This window comes from Sciurus carolinensis, chromosome 7 (assembly GCF_902686445.1).
Source record: "Sciurus carolinensis chromosome 7, mSciCar1.2, whole genome shotgun sequence".
In the NCBI taxonomy this organism is placed as follows: domain Eukaryota; kingdom Metazoa; phylum Chordata; class Mammalia; order Rodentia; family Sciuridae; genus Sciurus; species Sciurus carolinensis.
In genome coordinates this window covers 81,118,083-81,140,528 of record NC_062219.1, presented here as the reverse complement: position 1 = coordinate 81,140,528, position 22,446 = coordinate 81,118,083, and the positions used below count along the sequence as shown (strand labels likewise).

The window sequence follows — 22,446 nt, the reverse complement described above, 5'->3', positions numbered from 1 at the left end:
GTACCTCTGTAGTTAGATACATAGCATGTGCTTTTGGGTAAATACAAATTTATATGATTTGTATTCTTATGCATATAGCACTATTCAGGGTGGATTGTCATATATGGAACTTTCCAAAGATTGCTGTCAGGTCTCAACTAGAATAAATTTAATAGAGGAATCTGTCTTTTTTCTGTGTCAGCACCATTCTTAACATAGCCTTTGAGTTCCTTCTGCCAATTTTTATTAAGCCTTAGAGAAATTACACTATTTGTTACATGAAATGGATTTTATAAAGATATACATAGCAATCAATTTATTTCCTAAAGCCTGTATCTCAGACTTTTCAGCCTCCCTATACCTGTTTATATCTATTTCATGATTTTTGAATTTCACTGTCATCAGTATTTCTAGAGCCCTATGAATGCTTACTGACCAACTTGTTTAGCTACTTAACAATGACTAATTGTCTGTTTCATTATAACATTGTTATACAGATGTGAAAGGTTGAGCTAATAGCACTCTTAGCTGTCTGTACCGGAGTAAAATCAATCTAAGTTGCTAAGAACATCATCTTATTTCTTAAGGAATTTATTATACATTCACTGTTATATTTGCATTCATATAAGGTGATTTTCTCTTAAATTTTCTCAAATTTTGATGACTAAATCAGTGACTTAGTCAAAATCAGACAAAATCTGTTTTATATTTGCTCTATATTTCATGTCTCCATACTTTTAGTTTTCACCAATGTGTTGCTCAAAACTTTGTAAAATAAAATTAAGGTACATTAGTCACCTTCACTGACGATATATTCCTTGAGGGCAAAGGTATCTGTAATCTTAATAAATTTGATGTTGACTAATCCTTCAATCAGGTTTTTTTTTTTAATACATGTCTGTGAGCCCTCTGTATCTGTGGATTCAATCAACTGCAAATTTAAAATATTTCAAATTAAAAATTTTGTGTGTGGTAATATATACCTGTAATCCCAGCTGCTCAGGAAGATGAGACTGGAGGATCACAAGCCTGGGGCAACTCAGGGAGATCTTGTCTCAAAATAAAAAAAAAAAAAAAAAAAGAGCCCAACCAAAAACAAATTACATTTGTACTGAAAAGTCTGAGCATGTACAGTCTTTTTTCTTATTATTCCCTACAAAATAAAGTATAATGACAATTTACATCATACTTACAATGTTTTAGGTATTGTAAGTAATCTAGAGATGATTTAAAGTAGATTAAAGCTGTGTGTGTATGTGCAAATACTATGGCACTTTATATAAGGGACTGGAGCATCTGTAGATTTTGTTATCTGGAGTAGGATCCTGGACCCAGTCCTCGACAGATACCAAGGGACAGTTGACCTAATTATAATTCCTTACATAATAATTTTAAATGTCCCATTGATTAATTTAAACAGCATCTGAAAATATATATAGTTTCCTACTGGTTTTGCATTTATCTAAATGACTTTAAGAAAAAATAAGGGGGATCAAGAAAGTCTTGAAGATTTACATATATGTTTAATAGCTATGTTATATTTCTCTTATGGAAAGATTGAACTGCATTTCATGATAGCTGATTCTTAAGGCCAAGTTAGCTGTTTAAAATTTTTCTATCCAATGGTTTATAAGATAATTTTCCAATTATAAGAACAAGAGAAATAATTCATTATGTTTAGAATATGTCAAGTTACCTTTAACAATTTGATAATACATTGCATTAAAAAATTACAGAACATATTTGTGTTTTAATTTCAGACTTTATATGAGCGCTATAGTAGTGGAGAAAGTCATGATTCTTCATCAACCAAGACTTTTGAAAAAAAATGGGAAAAAAAATGATATACAATTACTCATAAACTGTCAACTATAAAATACACTGTACTGTTAACACTTTTGATTCTGTATGGAAATCTACTCTTGAAAACCACTTCACTCTGAAATGCCATCAGCAAAAAAATTCAGTAAATTATCCTTATAGAAAGAAACAAAACAATAATCTCTAACGGCACTGTATATATTAAATTGTAGAATCATTTTCTGTTTTATGTTTTTCTGTAAATCACATGTATTTATAGCATTTCATACTTGGAATACTGGGTAGACAACTGAAATATATTTTGAAGAACTATGTAAATAAAGCTTTATAGCATTAAGTGACCTAAGCTTTCAAAATTGTAAAATTATTTTCTTCTATTTTTTTCTTTTTTCTTTTTGGTACTGGGGATTGAACCTGGGGGTGTTTTGCCACTGATCTATGGCTGCAGTTCTTGTTATTTTTTTTTTTTTGAAACAGAGTCTTTCTAAGTTGCTGAGATTCTCACTAAATTGCTGAGGCTGACCTTGAACTTTTGATCATTCTGCCTCAATCTCCCAAGTCATTGGGGTTACATGCATGTACCACTGTGCCCAACAGTAAAATTATTTTCTTAAAGCAAATATATGGTCTTCATGGTAGTGAAACTCTTAATAAAAATTGACTTAAGGGAACACTTGAGTGGGAGTAGATCATAATAAATGAAATTTCAAAGAGAAAGTCCAAGAGTTTAAATTCCTAAATAAAGTTCCAAATTATTTATGGTACTGATTATTAGTTTGTAGTTAAGGGTTGCACATGGCTCTTTTGTTTCACACTTGGATTCTTCCTAGCATATATTTCTTTTGGTGTTTAGAGTGTCATGCCTAGATTCTGTTATATAATGTCCTCATTGAGCGCTTAGTGATGGCTAAGTGGTCCCAGAGTCTCTCAGGTACTTTTTTTTTTTTTTTTGCAGAGTGGGTTTAGGTTCACAAGCAAAATTGAGCAGAAATAGAATCCCCATATATTCCTTGCCTTCACTCAGGCAGTCTCCCTCACTATTAGCATTTCCAACATCAATGTCCCATTCCACAGTGTACATTTTTATGATCCATATTTCAGTAACAAATCATTACCTTTTAAAGTTCATGGTTTGCATTAGGGTTCACTTAGTGCTAGACATTCTATATGTTTTCCCCCCATCTGGTAATTGAACCCAGGAGTACTCTGCTACTAAACTACATCCTCAGCCATTTTTATTTTAAAAGACGATCTTGCTAAGTTGCTGAGACTGACTTTGAACTTGTGATCCTCCTGCCTCAGCTTCCCAAGTTGCTGAAATTACAGGTGTGCACCACCATGCCTGACTTATAATTATGTGTTTAATGACATGTATATATCATTATAATATCACAGAATAATTTCACTGTCCTGAAGATCTGTGTTTTGTTTCCCTTCCTTACCCACCATCCCCTGGCAACCACTGGTCTTTTTACTTCTCCAAATTTTTTTTTCCTTTTTTAGAAATTTATATAGGTGGAATCATACGGTATGTAGACCTTTTAGGTTGACTTCCTTCACCTAGTAATATGCATGCAAGTTTCCTTCATGTCTTTTTATGGCTTGATAACTCATTTCTTTTTTAGCAATGAGTAATACTCCACTGTATGGATAGCCACAGATTGCTTATCCATTCACCTACTGAAAGGCATCTTGGTTTGCTTCCAACTTTTGGCAGTTGCAAATAAGGCTGCTATAAAGATCTGTTTGTGGGTTTTGTGTGGACATAAAGTATCAACTGTTTGGTAAATACCAAGGAGCTTGATTGATGGTTTGTTTGATAAGTGTTTTGTAAGAAATTGCCAAACTATCTTTCAAAGTGACAGTACTATTTTACCTTACCTACAGCAATGAGTATTTGTATTACTTCAGAGCCTCACCAGCATTTGAGGTGGCCTATGTTTTAGATTTTGACCTTTCTAAGAAACTGAACTGGTATCTTGTCTAATTTTGCATTTCCTTAATGACGTGTGATGCTGAGCATCTTTTTGTTTTTCATATGTTCATTTGTATTTGCATATCTTTGGGCAGGTGTCTGTTCAAAGGCCTTTTGCCTATTTTTAAATTGATTGTTCATTTTCTTATGATTGAGGTTTAAGAGTTCTGTATATTTTGAAAACAATTCTTTTTTAATTTTTTATTTGTTCTTTTTAGTTATACATGACAGCATAATGTATTTTGATATATATACTAGAGTATAACTACCCATTTTTGTGGCTGTATGTGATGTGGAGTTACACTGGTTGTACATTCATATGCAAACACAGGAAAGTTATATCTGATTGTTTCTACTGTCTTTCCCATTCCCAACAATTCTTTATTATATGTGTCTTTTGCAAATATTCTCTCCCATCATGTGTCTTATCTTCTCATTCTCTTGATTCCCACATTTTAAATCATGGTTATTAGTTTTCAGGGCTACTGGTTTTAAGATACATAATAGATAATTAGTGAGCTTCAACTTGAGTTCTGTAAACTGAACTGGAATGGTAAAAATCCAACCTGGAAGCAGAAATTTATCCCACATCTGCTCCTTGAAAATTTGTTAATATTTTTCTTTTTAAAATCATCTTGAAATTACTAAGTATATAACCAATTTTTAAAATTAACACTTGTGATGTTAAGAGTTACAAAAATTCTCATTTGGAAAAAGTCATTATTTGTTGCTTCTTAGTAGTACTTGAAGATCTTGAATAAACAATTCAATCTTTGAACCTCACTATTAAAAGGCAACTGTTCCCTTTGAAATTAAGCAACAGAGAAATCTTATCTGGATTCACAGATTTCCCAAATATGTTTCCACCTTAACTGGACTGAATTATCTCCATCCTAGCATTGTATTAGTTCTAAAAGCCAACTTAGGTATCAAATTTAAATGTGTAATTAGTACTTTACTAGTTTGATAATCTTTACTAGTAAATAATCTCATGTACACTGATTTTCAGGAGTTGGTGTATGCTGGTATTTGGTTAAAAAAATTAGTGTTAATTTTATGTTCCCTTTTATTTGCCTGAGCTAAATAAAGGAATGTTCTTTGATAGGATTTTCTGAATGTTAGTTTTTTTCCTCTGAATCTGATTTGGGTTTATTTAGTGGTCATACAGTGTGGCCAGGTGGACAGAGCCCTGGAAAGGACTCTGCTCTGAGCACTCTCTGACAAACTTTGTGGGCCTGGGCAAATCACCTGAATATTCTTGGAACTTGGTGTTCTTATTAGTAAAATTAGAATAGTGAACTACATGATCTCCTAGGTCTCCTCTCAGTCAGACTAAGTCTATGAAATCTTACATTAAAAAATTGGGATGAAGAGTAGTTACATAATGTAGAAAGAAAGAGGGGAAAGTCCTATCCATAAGTTAATGACTTTCCTACAGGAATCCAAAACTAGAAGGCTAGATTCGGGGTTCTGGTGTTCTTGTTTGAGAAATCCTGAGTGCACAGAAAGAGGCCTTTTTCCTCTTAGCTTTAGAAATCTTCCTTGTGCCCAGTGCAGTCCCCACCACTCCTGTGTTGACTATTCTCTACCCCCTAGAAGAAAGACTGCAGGAAAACTCAGGTGCTCTGGCCTCTTCCTCTTCCATTCTGTCTGCTGATTGAATTTGGAACTGTGGCCAAAAAGGGAGAAAGGGTAATGTGGGACTTAAGTGAGAACATGCTGCTTTGGGCTAGGTTGACTGTTTAATTTTGTTTTTTATTTTTTGGTTTTCTATTTTCCATCCCTATTTAGTAGAATAAGATGGTTGGTGAGAAATTCTGACACTGAGCGCCTTTCAAAACTTGGGTAAAGTGCTTAGAACATTAAACAATAAACTGTGTTTTCTAGGAGATTTCTGACTAATAGGAGAGATGGGATTTCTATCAATATGCGTTCCCTCGGCTCTTATCCTAGCTCATTTTAAAAACCATATACTTATGGATACTAGGACCCTATTTGTACCTTCAACCTAGTCTCTCTCTCCTCTAGACATATATATTTAGTTGACTGTTCAATATCTTAACTTGGATGTCTTACACATCTCAAACTCCACATATACAAAATAAAATGGACCTGTCAAAACCTGTTCCATTCAAATTCCCATTTAAACTGATGACAATTCCATCCACTCTGGTCTAAAACCTTGGACTCATCCTTAATACCTCATTGTCTTCATCCCTCATCTAGTCCATCAGGAAGTGTTGGCTCTGTTTTCTAAACATAGCTAGTCTGACCTCTTCTTGCCACCTCACTTCGGCCTCCTTGTTCTGAGCATCATCTCTTAACTATGTTTCTATAATAGCCTCCTAAATTGGTCTCCCTGAATTGACTTTTTACCCCTTATAGTTTATTTTCAATATAATAGCCAGAGTAACCATTTTAAAACATGATCAGATCATGACATTCCTTGTTCCAAAACCCTACAATGGCTTTCAGTTTTATTGACTTCAAGTCAATACCCTTACAATGGCCTACAAAGTCCTATCAGATCTGACCTTATCACCTGTGGGCAGCACAAATCCTCTGGCACTGCAGTGTTAGGCTGATGGGTCCAGATGGCAAGAGTCTGCATGGTGCATTAATGGGAATCACCAAAGATCTGCTTGCTTTTTTAGCTGACTGTTAACTGTTGAATTTTCCTACTGGAGCCATCCTAGTGGCAAATCAATGCTCAATGCTATAATTGGAGGTTAGGGGAGGAAAAGCTCTTTATTCATGAGAGTGCTCTTATACTGTGGTTCCTTTTTTCGTAATAACTGTTTTTAACCATTTACTGCCTTCTGTTATGATCAAATACTGTTGGATATATGCATACACCTAGTAAACTAACACGAAACTCTCCAAATCTATTAAATACAAGCAATTCATTTTTCAACCTCACATTGGTTCTAGGATTCATTATTTCTTTTTTATTGACAAGAGATCTTCATTTCTTAAACAAATCAATACAATAATGTAGAATAAAGTAATAATTTGTTTTGCATTTTATGAGTCTCCACTTGATTGTTGCAAAATTAATTTTTAAAATTTGAAATATTTTTGCCAAAATAATCAACCATATTCCCATTTTGCATAACATAAGTTCTCACTTAATATATATCCACACCTAGGAAATGTGTCCATTCCCATTTATAGCCAGGCCCAAGGTCTTCTATAGTTACAAGTCTTCTACAGGGCTTGGCATTTCTTAAACAACCTTAAATGACTTCTGTATGGAAGGAATTTTCTGAGTGAGAACCTTTTTATTTAAGGGTCTCAAGTTGCTGAGGCTGGCCTTGAACTTGAACCTCCTGGCAGAAAATATTTCTGTGATGAAATGGTAATCACTGTGTGTCTACAGATTTATAAGCTTGGAATAAAGGGAAGAATGGATAAGATTAACCAGAAATTAAGATTTCCCAGAGACCCAGAATTCATATTGATGTTTAATCACTCAGCATTTCACCTTTGCACAAGTTTCTCTTAATTGTTGAAAATCCAGAACATTCCAGTACTAGTCCTGCCAATGTAGCGCTTCCAAAGCTGCAACCCCTTCCCCACCCTGAAATAGCTTACTGGACTTTTGACTTCATAGTAGAAACACCTGGGGAGATTTTTTAAAATCCTGCCAGCTCGGTTCAAGTCAATTAAAAAGAAAACAGCCTTTCTTGGCCATCCCTTGGTTAAAAGGGTGAGCATCTTCAGGGTGTTTTAACTTGGGAAGGACTGTTTAGGGAAGAATCTTTGCATGTCTTGGTAACAAAGTGGCAGGGAATTCTGGGATCTCAGGCATCTAGAATGAAGTGTGGACAAGGCACAACCAGAGCACTTCTTCCCAGAGGGCACATGTATCCCTTGGTCCTATGGATTCTATTTTACAGGAAATGCACCAGAGGAGGTCAGACGGGGCATGGACCCTATTTGGCTCCAAGAATAGTTCATCCTTCAACCCACAGGCTTATTCAAAGGAAGAAATTTAATTCAAACGATATAAAAGAAAAAATCTTATTTTTCTAAAAACAAATTTAGAATTTGACACTCAATGCATATTTTTTAAATCTTTGGAACTCAGATAAACAGATATTTGTAATACCCAATGCAATTAGAAAGATTTAATAGCAATTTCAGCTGCTTTTGCTGAAATACCAATAGATAGACTAAAAGATTAGAAAAGGTCAATAAAAGCATAAGACTTTATATATCCACTTGGGGTCACTACGAAGCTATTTCTCATGTTAGGGGCAAATAAGATTATTAATTCATGAAGAATGCAGAGGTTACACTTGACTCTTCCATTCCAAAATTGTTTGGCTCCCGAGAAAATCAATATGGATTGTGATATGGCAGGAATTTAATCTGAAAAAAGAAAGCTGTTTCTAGACAAGTGCAGTCTTATCCTGTAACCCCATGTGGTATTTACATTTAAATGGGTTAACATTAAACCAGTTGCATGAGTCACATTTCAAGTGTTCAGTAGCAACAGCCAGAGCATTGGAGATCACAGGTACAGAACATATTCATCTCAACTCTAGAACAGTGATGTTCTAGAGTTCAGTTACCATACTAATTAAACTAATCACGACCAGTGCCATTATCACTTCTAGTGTAATCTGGATCAAAATGATCTTTAGATTGTCTAGTGGAAAATGACAGTTTTAGTTTAACCATTATTTATTGTTAACAGCAGAATTGTCATGAATATCTTTAATGAAATCTTTTTACCTATTTATAGGTTTATAGAAGTGGAATTTTTGGTCAAAGTTTGGGGTTTGTTTTTAAGACTTTCATACACAGACCTCCCTTGTTTATCAGAGAGGTTTTAACAATTTATGTCACCAACAGTTATGAAGAAGTACTTCATGTTTTTCTTCATAATTTTGCCAATATGTTGTTATTCGTAAAAAGCATTGCCAATCTGATTACATAAAATGTCCCAGTATAATTTTTCTCACAATATTTAAAATATTCTTTTCAGCATCTTAAAGTACAATATAAATTACTCATACACCTTGATAAGATTTTTTTTGTTTCCCCATTTTCTTTTTGTCATTGACTTCTATGAATGTTTTTGTTGCTTTATCTCATTATATTTCCTAAATGATCATTGCAGGCATTTAAGAAAGCCATTTTATGTTTTGTTTGTTTTCTTCTGTTTTTCCAGGGCTGGGACTGGAACCCAGGACCTTTCACATGCTAGCCAAGAGTTCTATCACTGAGTTACACTCCACCATATATTTTGCGTTTTTGTTTGTTTTTTTAATTAAAAACAAAATCCAAGGGCAAAAAATATGTAAAACAAGACTAAAAGCTATAAAATGAAAAGTAAGCTTCCCTCTCAACACAAGTTCCCATCCCTTTTCCCAGAGGCAACCACTGTTAGCAGTTTATGTGTTCATTCGGAAGTTGCCTGTGCAAAAGTAAGCGTGTACAGGTTTTAAATATGCCTATGTATGCATATAGCTATATATGAAATGAATGTGGGCTTACTATACATAATATGAATTTTTTATGTAAAATTTTTTTAAATACTTCCTTAGAACTACTTCATTTCTTTTTAATGTGGTATCGTGTGATACGATATAATGAATTTCCTACTTATAAGTTTTGAGATGGTTTCCTGGTCTTTGTTATTACCAGCAATGTTGAAGAAAATTTTTTTGGTTTGAATGTGTGTACAGATTTTAAGAATACCTATAGAAGGGGGCCAGGGATATGGCTCAGTGGTAGAGTGCTTACCTAGCATGCACAAGGCCCTAGATTCCATCCACAGCATGGGCCTTCGATGGAGGTCGGGATCCCTATAGAAGGTATAACGAGTACTCAGATATGTGTGCCAAAGTTTATGCACATTTTAGATTTTGTCCATTTCTTTTGTTACCTCTTTTTTATTTTTTATTTTTTAATTTTGATTCGTGGTACACAAATAGAGTACAACTATCATTTCTCTAGTTGTACACGAAGTAGAGTCATACCATTTGCGTAATCATACATGTACATAGTGTAATGATGTTTGTCTCATTCTATTATCTTTCCTTCCCTCAACCCCTCCCCACCCCTCATTTCCATCTGCACATTCCATCCTTCTTCCATTCTTCCCTTACCACCACTGCCCCCCAACACATTTTGTATCATCAACCACTTTTCAGAGAAATCATTTTGGCCTTTGGTTTTTGGGAATTGGCTTATTTCACTTAGCATGATATTTTCCAACTTCATCTTTACCTGCAAATGCCATAATTTTATTCTTTATGGCTGAATAATATTCCATTGTACATATATGCCAGTTTCTTGATCCATTCATCTATTGAAGGGCATCTAGGTTGGGTCCACAATCTAGCTATTGTGAATTGAGCTGCTATAAACATTGATGTGGCTGCATCACTGTAGTATGCTGATTTTAAGTCCTTTGGGTATAGGCCAACTAGTGGTATAACTGGGTCAAATGGTGGTTCCATTCCGTTTTCTAAGGAATCTCCATGCTGTTTTCTAGAGTGGCTGCACCAATTTGCAAACCCACCATCAATGTATGAGTGTACCTTTTTCCCCACATCCTCTCCAAAACCTTTTGTTGCTTGTATTCTTGATAATAGACATTCTAATTGGGGTGATATGAAATCTTAGGGTAGTTTTGATTTGCATTTCTCTTATTACTAGAGATGCTCAACATTTTTTCATATATCTGTTGATTGCTTGTAGATCTGTGAAGTGTCTGCTCATTTCCTTAGCCCATTTATTGATTGGGTTATTTGTATTCTTGGTGTAAAGTTTTTTGAGTTCTTTATGGATTCTGGAGATTAGTGCTCTATCTGAAGTGTGTGCGGCAAAGATTTTCCCTGACTCTGTAGGCTCTCTTTTCACATTGTTGATTGTTTCCTTTGCTGAGAAAAAGCATTTTAGTTTGAATCTATCCCAATTATTGATTCCTGCTTTTATATCTTGTGCCTTGGGAGTCATGTTAAGAAAGTTTGGTCCTATGCCAATATGAAGATTTGGATCTACTTTTTCTTCTATTAGGTGCAGGGTCTCTGGTCTAATTCCAAGGTCCTTGATACATTTTGAGTTGAGTTTTATTCAGTGTGAGAGATAGGGGTTTAGTTTTGTTTTGCCTGCATGTGGATTTCCAATTTTCCCAGCACCATTTGTTGAACAGGCTATCCTCCTTTCTCCATTGTAAGTTTTTGGCACCTTTATCTAGTAATGGTGTTTATGTGGGTTTGTCTCTGTGTCCTCTATTCTGTACTATTGGTCTACCTGCCTATTTTGGTGCCAATACCATGCCATTTTTGTTACTATTGCTTTGTAGTATAGTTGAAGTTCTGGTATTGTGATACCCCCTGCTTCACTCTTCCTGCTAAGGATTACTTTAGCTATTCTGGGTCTCTTATTCTTCCAAATGAATTTCATGATTGCTTTTTGTATTTCTATGAGGAATTGGAATTTTAATTGGAATTGCATTGAATTTGTGTAGTGCTTTTGGTAGTATGACCATTTTGACAATATTAATTCAGCCTATCTAAGAACATGGGAGATCTTTCCACCTTCTAAGGTTTTCTTTAATTTCTTTCTTTAGTGTTCTGTAGTTCTCATTGTAGAGGTCTGTGATTCACCTCTTTTGTTAGATTGATTCCCAAGTTTTATTTATTTTTTTTTTTTTGAGGCTATTATGAGTGGGGTAGTTTTCCTAATTTCTCTTTCAGAGGTTTCATCACTTAAAAGTGCATTAGATTTACTGAATTCATTTATGAGTTCTAGAAGTTTTCTGGTGGAATTTTTCGGTTCCTATAAATATAGAATCATGTCATCAGCAAATAGTGATAGTTTGAGTTCTTTTTTTCCTATTCCTATCCCTTTAATTTCTTTGGTCTGTCTAATTGCTCTGGCTAGAGTTTCAAGGATGATGTTGAATAGAAGTGGTGAAAGAGGGCATCCCTGTCTTGTTCCAGTTTTTAGGGAGACTGCTTTCAGATTTTCTCCGTTTAGAATGATGTTGACTGTGGGCTTAGCATAGATAGCCTTTACAATGTTGAGGTATGTTCCTACTATCCCTATTTTTCTTTTGTTACCTCTTGATCCCTCCTTGTGCTGGGTTGTCTTTGTCTTGGTGCTAGTCATAATATTCGATGGGGGTGGAGGAGAAATAAATCAAAGGAGGTCTTCTATGGTAGCATCTACCTTTAAAGAGCAGTTTTCTTTGCTTATAACAGATCCTAGAGGCTTATCTATGACCACAGTATTTCAGGTTCAAAGTTTGAGGCTCCCAGAGAATTTGGCAGGGTTTGTGGTTCACTAGTAGAGGGCTTGCCTAGCATGTGTGAGTCACTGTGTTTGGTCCTCAGCACCACATAAATAAATAAAATTATAAGAAATTAAGAGGAAACATTTTGGTTCCAGGTTAAAGTAAATGTGGACATAAGACTCCTTATTGTGGGCATGGTGGCAGGAGGTTTGAAATTTCAAGGCCAGCTTGAGCAACTTAGCACGATCCTGTCTCAATGTTATTGACAAAATAAATCGTTGAATCATGTGTGTAAATGAATATGTAACTATGAATCCCACTATTGTGTATAATTATAATGTACTAATAAAAAAATGGGGGTTGGAGGAGGCCCTGCCTCAAAATAAACATAAAAAGGACTAGGAATGTAACTCAGTGGTAGAATACCCCTTGGTTCAATCCTCAGAAATGTACAGAAAAGAATCCTCATTGTTGTCACCAGAGGTCTGTGGATGTCCCTTCAAGGGACCTTGGATCCTCAACTAGGCCTGGGCAGGTTCTTAACATTGCTGAAAAGAATTTTAGGACTCATTAAAAGCAAGGTGCAAGCAAAGATTTATTAAAAGACAAAAAAGTATGCACACCCTAAAGGCAGGATAAGGACACGGCTCACCTCAGAGAAGACCAGTGACACACCAGGGTCAAACTCTCTGACTATATATACAATTTTTCTGGAAAGAAATGTGCAGGTTCCCAAGCAAGCTTTTGTGAAAAATCAAATCCTGCGTCAATCATTTGATATTTGGCATTCAGAATGTTTCTTCTAGGTTAAGCCATAAATCAGCTGTGGGCACATTGTGTAGGTTTTTGAATCTGGTGACACTTAAATTGGTTGTTTTTGTTCTAACTGATCTGGTACAAGCATACATTGGAGGTTTTGTTCATCTAACTTAACAGACAAACGGCCGGTCATGCTCACAGATCTAGGTCTGTATCTAGTAAAGGTCTCTTTCTTCCTTCCTGAGAATTCACCTATCTCAGCTAGGTAGTTCCTGGACTTGGAGTCATGTTTATCATACTCCACCAGGTTGCCAAATGTATACCTCAGTTTCACAGGTGTTTCTTCCAGATTAGCAAATGCTTGTCTGTGCTTACCTCTCTAGGTTCTCCTCATCATTAATATTTTTGATCCCATATTTTTTACTAATTAATTTTTAGGGTTTTTGTTGTTGTTGTTTTTGCTACATAGCAAATATCTTCAAGACTTTATGCTTTCAAATTACAAACTTCTACTATCTCACTGTTTCTGCAAGCCAGGAACACAGATGGGCACCACCGAATCCAGGACCCTCATGTATTTCCTGGCTCTCACCAGGGTGTGGTCTCATCTGAATGCCTTCCTAGAGCAGAGGATCTGCTCCAAGTTCTCTCTTGTGATTTTGGGGAGAACGAGGTTCCTTGGCAAATGTACTGAGAGGCTCAGTTCCTTGCTGGCTGTTAGGAAAAGGCCACCTTGCGCCACAACCTCTCCATGAAGCAATGTACTGTATGCGAGCTGGCTTCACTCTGAGCAAGTGAGCAAGGAAGAGTGCCAAGATGGAAGCCACAGTATTTTTGTAAATTAATCTTGGAATTAACAAAATTTCACCTTTGGCCATGTTCTATTTGTTAGAAATGAGTTACTAAATCTAATCCACACACAAGAGGAAGTGATAACACGTGGTGTGAACATCAGGAGGCACAGGTCATTCGAGGTTTCCTGCCACAAATCATTAGCTCTTTTTTGCTTTTGTGATTTGTTTTGTTACTTTATACAAAGTTTTAAGTTTGTCCCCAAGAGTGTTCATGTAAATTGCCTTTTCCCATGCTTTCTAAAAATAACTTTACCATATCTGTACACATTCTTAAATAAAATACTGTTGTCTCCTATTTAATGTGTTCCTAAATAATCAGATGTTCTGTGCAAAAAAAAAAAAAAAAGGCTAGCAAGGAGCCCATTTTATTATATTAAACGGAAAAATTACAGTGTATTGCATGTCTCCCAAAACAGTAAAACACCCCAGGTAAGGGACAAACTGTTAAGTTAGAGTGTTGATGTTTAAAATATCACTTCCTGATTGCTAAACAATTAGTAACACACAATCATTAACATGCAACATAGTGACACTGCCTCTTAGTGACAGCAATAGTAGAGATGAAACCCCCTTGCTTGGCAATCAGCTTTTCAAAATATCCCCGTGGTGCTGATGTTCCTCTAGTTGTGTCAAAGTGAAATGCAAGATTTCTCCCATATGTAGTTAATTTTAATTGAATTTACCAGGAAAATATTAACCAAGGAGACAGTCTACTACCTATGCTGCTGTATTTTTGGTTTGTCTCACTTCAGGACTTTATAAAAATACTATCATAATGTATTCTTCTGGGACTTCCTTTTATCATTCAATATTCACTCAAAATTTTGTTCATATGCATATTTTGTAGCCTACTATTCTATAACACTATATATTATAATATTATAATATTTCATCCAATTAATTTGCCAAAATGTATGTATGTATTCTGTCAGTGGACATTTGTGTGGTTTTCAGTTTTTCTTTTAAAAAAATGATGCTGAAAAGGAAACTACCAGCAATGCGAAGAGAGAGGCTACAGAGTGGGAGAATATCTTTGCCACTCATACTTCAGATAGAGCACTAATTTCCAGAATATATAAAGAACTCAAAAAACTCCACACGAAGAATACAAATAACCCAATCAACAAATGGGCTAAGGATATGAACAGACGCTTCACAGAAGAAGATCTACACGCAATCAACAAACATTTGAAAAAATGTTCACCATCTTTAGTAATAAGAGAAATGTAAATCAAAACTACAGTAAGATTCCATCTCACCCCAATTAGAATGGTGATTATCAAGAATACAAGCAACAATCGGTTTTGGAGAGGATGTGGGGAAAAAGGTACACTCATACATTGCTGGTGGGGCTGCAAATTAGTGCAGCCACTCTGGAAAGCAGTGTGGAGATTCCTTAGAAAACTTGGAATGGACCCACCATTTGACCCAGCTATCCCACTCCTGGGCCTATACCCAAAGGACTTAAAATCAACATACTACAGAGATACAGCCACATCAATGTTCATAACTGCTCAATTCACAATAGCCAGACTGTGGAACCAACCTAGATACCCTTCAATTGATGAATGGATAAAGAAACTGTGGTATATATATACAATGGAATATTACTCAGCTATAAAGAATAATAAAATTATGGCATTTGCAGGCAAATGGATGAAATTGGAGAATATCATGTTAAGTGAGATAAACCAATCTCAAAAATCCAAAAGACGAATGATCTCACTGATAAGTGGATGATGACACATAGTGGGGGGTAAGAGGGGGGCAAGAATGGAGGAAGGAGGGACTGTATAGAGGGAAAAGTGAGGTGGGAGAGGTGGGGGGAAGGAAAAAATAACAGAATGAATCAAACATCATTACTCTATGTAAATGTATGATTATGCAAACGGTATGCTGTTACTCCTTGTACAAACAGAAACAACATGTATCCCATTTGTTTACAATAAAAATAAATTAAAAAAAAAATGATGCTGAAACACTTTCCCAGTTCTGATGGTGCACGTGTGTAACTCTATCCATAGTATATATTTAGAAGGACACTTGTTAAGTTGTAGGTTGTGTGAGTGTTCAACTAGACAAAATTTCCCACAAAGTTTTGTGCTGATTGATATTCCCACTGTGAGAGCATAAGCACACATGTTGATTACAACCTCTCTTACAATTAATGTTGTCAGAATTTTAAAATTTTTACTAATTCATGGTTATGAAATAGTATTTTTGTTGTGACTTTGGTTTTCCTATTTAATGAGGTTGGTCATTTTGTCATGTTATTGACCATTTATATTTTTATCATTGAAATGCCATTTCATTCCTCTATGGTATTCTTGTGTTTTATGTCATATTTATCTTTGGGATTTTTTTTCTTACTTCTAAGTGTTCTTTGAATTATAATTACTAACCTATAGTCAGAATCAGTTAATGTGTTGAAAATATATACTTCAGGAGAGTAATGACTCTTCTTAGCCTTTTGTACTTTCATATCAATTTTATCACTGTATAAAATTCCACAAAAATCATATTGAGCTTGTGCTTACAGTTGCCTTAAACATACAGATGACTTGGAGATGGTCAACGTTTTTATGATAGTCTTCCTATTTGAACATGATATGTTTCTCAATTTGTTTAGGTCTCTTTAAATATCTTTAAATAAACATTACAAGTTTTTTGTTGTTGTTGTTGTTGTTGTTGTTTTCTTTACAGGTGTTTCCCATAATTTGTTGGCTTTATTCTTTTTTTGTTACTGGGGATTGAACTCAGGGCACTTGATCCCTGAGTCACGTCCCCAGCCCTCTATGACTGAGTTATAACTCTTAAAAAGTTTAAAAAGTTACTATTATGAAACAACAAATATTTGTTATTGTTCATGATCATCTGAGTCGGTTAGTTTTTTTTAAGTTGGAGCTGCCTCAGTAAGGACTAATGATTCAGGATGGACTCAGGTGTGGGGCTTCTGCTGCTGGGATAACTGGGCTGAATGGGGTCGGCATGGTCTTAGTGTCGGTAGGGTTCTCTGGGAGCAAATGTGGACAGAGTTTTAGGTGCAAGATGTTTGTTAGGAATCAATAACAGTGAAAGAAAGGGGAAGAAAACAGAGGGAGAAGTGGAACTGTGACAGACTCCACAAAATCTTAGCCCACTTTGTAGGGAACTCTGGAGTGACCTGACCCAACTGAGATGTCTGCTGCCAGGCTCATTCAATCACAGGATATAGGCTGCTTTCTGCAGCTGAGGTGGTCCTGAAGGAGCAGGCAAATGTATACTGACTGCTAACTACACTTTCTATGGCTGGGCAACAAGTTCTCTGAAGGAAAAATTGGACAGTGCATCTCCTTGTCTACCACAGGCTTCTCTCCAGGAAGTTCACCCTGACTCGTCCCCATGGTAACAGAAGGGTGTTCAGCATAAACGTAGGGCAGGCATATTGTGCATGTACATTCCAATACTTGCTAATGTTTTATTGACCAAAGCAAGTCAGATGGTGATGCCCAGATTAAAGGTTAGGAGATAGACTTCACATCTCAATGGGAGAAGTGACAATCATACTGCAAAGGAAGGTACATATGCCACAAAGAGATTCACAAGAATTTGCTTTGCCCAAACTACTGGATTCATTTTTTTCGATATATTAAAAGAAATTTTTGTGTGTGTGTTCATGAATGATATTGGCCGGTGATTTTTCTTTTTTACAATGATTTTGGAACTAAGCTTTATAAAATGATTTGGGGAATAATTTCCCTTTTGTATTCTCTAGGTACTTTGTGTAAGATTAGAATTATCTCTTCTTGAATGAGAGAATTTATCTGTAAAACTGTCTAGGCTTAATTTCTTATTTTCATTCAGAGGCATTTTTATTATTACTAGTTCAAAGTCTTTAGTAGCTGTAGAATAATTCAAGTTTTAGACAGAAGCAAATGGACTCAATAGTATTTCAGATAAAGAGCATAGAAACCTGAGGTAGGGGGAAGTAGGAGAGAATTATTCCAAATAACTTGTGAATACAAAACTTCATCTCTATATAATTGACACACACACACACACACACACACACAATCAAAAGACAAAATGGTGTGCATTCTGATCTTGAACTCTTTTTTTAATTAATTTTTTTTTATTTTTACAGACTGCACTTTGATTCATTGTACACAAATGGGGTACAACTTTTCATTTCTATAGTTGTAACAATGTAGATTCACACCATTCATGTAATCATACATGTACATAGGGTAATACTGTCTCATTCTACTCTCTTTCCATCCCCCACCTTCCTACCCCATTTTCCTCTACACCATCCAAAGTTCCTTCATTCTTCTCTTCCCCCCCCCACCCCTTGTTATATATTGTCATCCACTTATCAGAGAAAACATTCAGTCTTTGGTTTTTTGGGCTTGGCCTTTCACTTAGCATGATTTCACTTAGCATGATATTTTCCAACTTCATCCATTTACCAGCAAATGCCATATTTTATTCTTCTTTATGGCCAAGTAATATTTCATTGTATATATATATATATATATATATATATATATATATATATATATGCTACAGTTTCTTTATCCATTCATCAGTTGAAGGGCATCTTGGTTGGTTCCATAATCTAGCTATTGTGAATTGAGCTGCTATGAACATTGATGTGGCTGCATCACTGTAGTATGCTGATTCTAAGTCCTTTGGGTATAGATGAGGAGTGGGATAGCTGGATCAAATAGGTCCATTCCAAGTTTTCTGAGGAATCTCCATACTGCTTTCAAGAGTGGCTGCACCAATTTACAATTCCACCAGCAATGTATAAGTGTGCCTTTTCCCCCACATCCATGTCAACACTTATTGCTTGTGTTCTTGATAATAGCCATTCTAATTGGAGTTAGATGAAATCATAGGGTGAGAAATGTCATTGGGATTTTAATTGGAATTGCGTTAAATCTGTATAGCACCTTTGGAAGTATGGCCATTTTGATGATATTAATTCTGCCTATCCAAGAACATGGGAGATCTTTCCATCTTCTAAGGTCTTCTTCAATTTCTTTCTTTAATGTTCTGTAGTTTTCATTGTAGAGATCTTTCACCTCTTTGGTTAGATTGATTCCCAAGTATTTTATTTTTTTTGAGGCTATTGTGAATGAAGTTGTTTTCCTCATTTCCCTTTCAGATGTTTCATTGCTTATGAATAAAAATGCTTTAGATTTATGCGTGTTGATTTTATATCCTGGGCTACTTTGGTGAATTCATTTATGAGGTCTAGAAGTTTTCTGGTGGAGTTTTCTGGATCCTCTAAATATAGAATCATGTCATCAGCAAGTAGTGACAACTTTGAGTTCCTCTTTTCTGATTCGTATCCATTTAATTTCTGGCTATTATTTCAAGGATGATGTTGAATAGAAGTGGTGAAAGAGGGCATCCCTGTCTTGTTCTACTTTTTAAAGGGAATGCTTTCGGTTTTTCTCCATTAAGGATTATGTCGGCCATGGGCTTAGCATAAATAGCCTTTACAATGTGGAGGTATGTTCCTACCATCCCTATTTTTTCTAGTGTTTTGAGCATGAAGGGGTGTTGTATTTTGTCCAACACTTTCTCTGTATCAATTGAAATCATCATATGATTCTTAACCTTAAACTAGTGATGTGATGAATTACATTTATTGATTTCCCGATGTTGAACCAATCTTGCTTTCCCAGGATGAACCCCACTTGATTGTGGTGCACTATCTTCTTAATATGTTTTTGTATGTGATTTGCCAGGATTTTGTTAAAGGATTTTTGCATCTATATTCATCAGAGATATTGGTCTAAAATTTTCATCCCTTGATATGTCTTTGCCTGGTTTGGGTATGAGGATGATACTACCTTCATAAAATGAGTTTGGGAGGGTTCCCTCCTTTTCTATTTCATGGAATGATTTGAGAAGTATTGGAATGAGTTCTTCTTTGAAGGTCTTGTAGAACTTGGCTAAGAATCCGTCTGGTCCTGGGCTTTTCTTGGTTGGTAGGCTTTTGATGGCTTCTTCTATTTCATTGCTTGAAATTGATCTGTTTAAATTGTGTATGTCCTCCTGGTTCCGTTTGGGAGGATCATATGTCTCTAGAGATTTGCTGATGTCAACGATATTTTCTATTTTGTTGTAGTATAGATTTTCAAAGTAGCCTTTCATTATGTTATGTATCATCGTGGTGTCTGTCATGATATTTCCTTTTTCATCACAAATTTTAGTAATTTGAGTTTTCTCTCTCCTTCTCTTTGTTAGTTGTGGCTAAGAGTTTATCTATTTTGTTTACTTTTTCAAAGAACTGACTTTTTGTTTTGTCAATTTTTTTGAATTGTTCTTTTGTTTCAATTTCATTGATTTCAGTTCTTATTTTAATTATTCCCTGTCTTCTACTACTTTTGGTGATCTGTTCTTCTTTTTCTAGGGCTTTGAGATGTAATGTTAGGTCATTTAGTTGTTGACTTTTTATTCTTTTCTCGAATGCGCTCCATGCAATGAATTTTCCTCTTAGTACTGCTTTCATAGTGTCCCAGAGATTTTGATATGTTGTATCATCATTCTCATTTACCTCTAAGAATTTTTTAATCTCCTCCCTGATGTTTTCTGTTATCCATGTTTCATTCAATAGCATATTATTTAGTCTCCAGGTATTGGAGTAATATGTTTTTTATTTTGTCATTGATTTCTAATTCCATTCCATTATGATCTGATAGAACACAAAGTAGTATCTCTATTTTTTTTTTTTTACATTTACTAAGGACTGCTTTGTAGACATATGGTCTATTTTTGAGAAGGTTCCATGTGCTACTGAGAAGAAAGTGTATTCGCTCATTGATGGATGGAATATTCTATATATGTCTGTTAAATCTAAGTTATTGATTGTGTTATTGAGTTCTATGTTTTCTTTGTTTAGTTTTTGTTTGGAAGATCTAGCCAGTGGTGACAGTGGTGTGTTAGAGTCACCCAGAATTATTGTGTTTTGGTCTATTTGATTCCTGGAATTGAAAAGGATTTGTTTGATGTACATGGATGCACCATTGTTTGGTGCATAAATGTTTATGATCATTATGTCTTCCTGATTTATGGTTCTCTTAAGCACTATGAAATGTCCTTCTTTATCCCTTCTGACTAACTTTGACTTGAAGTTTACTTTATCTGAAATAAGGATGGAAACCCCTGCTTTTTTACTGAGTTTGTGTGCATGGTAGGTTTTATTCCCATCTTTTCACCTTTAGTCTGTGGATGTCTTTTTCTATGATATGAGTCTCTTGAAGGCAGCATATTGTTGGGTCTTTCTTTTTACTCCAATCTGCCAGTCTATGTCTTTTGATTGATGAGTTCAGGCCATTAATGTTCAGGGTTATTATTGAGATATGATTTGTATTTCTAGTCATTTGGGCTTATCTTTGGTTTTTAACTTGACTTCCTTTCTCCTTTGATTGGTTTTTCCTTTAAGGCAGTTCCTCCCTTTGCTGACCTATATTGTTGTTTCTCATTTCTTCCTCATGGAATATTTTGTTGAGAATATTCTGTAGTGCAGGCTTTCTATTTGTAAAATCTTTTAACTTTTGTTTATCATGGAAAGATTTTATTTTGTCTTCAAATCTGAAGATTGGTTTTGCTGGGTATAGGATTCTTCATTGGCAACCATGTTCTTTCAGACCTTGAAATATGTTGTTCTAGGCCCTTCTAGCTTTTAGGGTATGGACTGAGAAATCTGCTGATATCCGTATTGGTTTCCCCTTATAAGTAATCTGACGCTTTTCTCTCGCAGACTTTAAAATCCTATCTTTGTCTTGTAGGTGAGGTATTTTCATTATAATATGCCTTGGTGTGGATCTGTTGTAATTTTGTGCATTTGGTGTTCTGTAAGACTCTTATATTTGATTTTCCATTTCATTCTTCAGTTTGGGGACATTACTTTTCAACTCCTTTGGTCAACTCCTTTTGTTAGATAACAAGGAGTGCAATTGCAGGATCTTATGATAAGTGTATATTTACTTTTTAAAGAAAGGTTCTGGCTATTTTTTAATCTTCTATTTCCTTCTGTGAACTGAGGTTTCATTGCAATATGTCTAATTATTGATTTTTTTCCTTTTTATTTTTTTATTTTTTTATGTGTAATTTATTTATTTATTTATTTATTTATTTATTTTTTTTTACCATTGTATGAAACATTTAAAGGTTTATTCTGCCATTAAGTGTGATGCTAGACTAGCATGTTAACTATTTTTTTTTTATTGTAAACAAATGGGATACATGTTGTTTCTCTGTCTGTACATGGCGTAAAGGCATACCATTTGTGTAATCATAAATTTACATAGGGTAATGTTGTTTGATTCATTCTGCCATTTTTTCCCTTCCCCGCCTCCCCTCCCACCTCTCCTCCATCTATACAGTCCTTCCTTCCTCCATTCCTGCCCCCCTCCCTAAACCCAACTCCAACCCCAACACTAACCCTTCCCACCCCCCATTATGTGTCATCATCCACTTATTAGCGATATCATTCTTCCTTTGGTTTTTTGAGATTGGCTTATCTCACTTAGCATGATATTCTCCAGTTTCATCCATTTGCCTGCAAATGCCATAATTTTATCATTCTTTATGGCTGAGTAATATTCCATTGTATATATATACCACATTTTCTTTATCCATTCATCAATTGAAGGACATCTAGGTTGGTTCCACAATCTGGCTATTGTGAACTGAGCAGCTATGAACATTGATGTGGCTGTATCTCTGTAATATGCTGATTTTAAGTCCTTTGGGTATAGGCCAAGGAATGGGATAGCTGGGTCAAATGGTGTTTCCATTCCAAGTTT

General features: G+C 35.3%; 1 protein-coding gene across 3 annotated transcripts in view; it reads left to right on the top strand.

Annotated features, from left to right (window-relative positions):
* Ttk (TTK protein kinase) overlaps positions 1–2,141 on the top strand; it is a 38,639-nt gene extending 36,498 nt beyond the window's left edge. For all 3 annotated transcript variants that reach the window (XM_047558545.1, XM_047558542.1, XM_047558543.1), the window contains exon 22: positions 1,740–2,141. In XM_047558545.1, the coding sequence (XP_047414501.1) occupies positions 1,740–1,823 (84 nt within the window). In that variant the 3' untranslated portion in view covers positions 1,824–2,141. The remainder of the gene's footprint in view (positions 1–1,739) is intronic.
* The last annotated feature ends 20,305 nt before the right edge of the window (positions 2,142–22,446 follow it).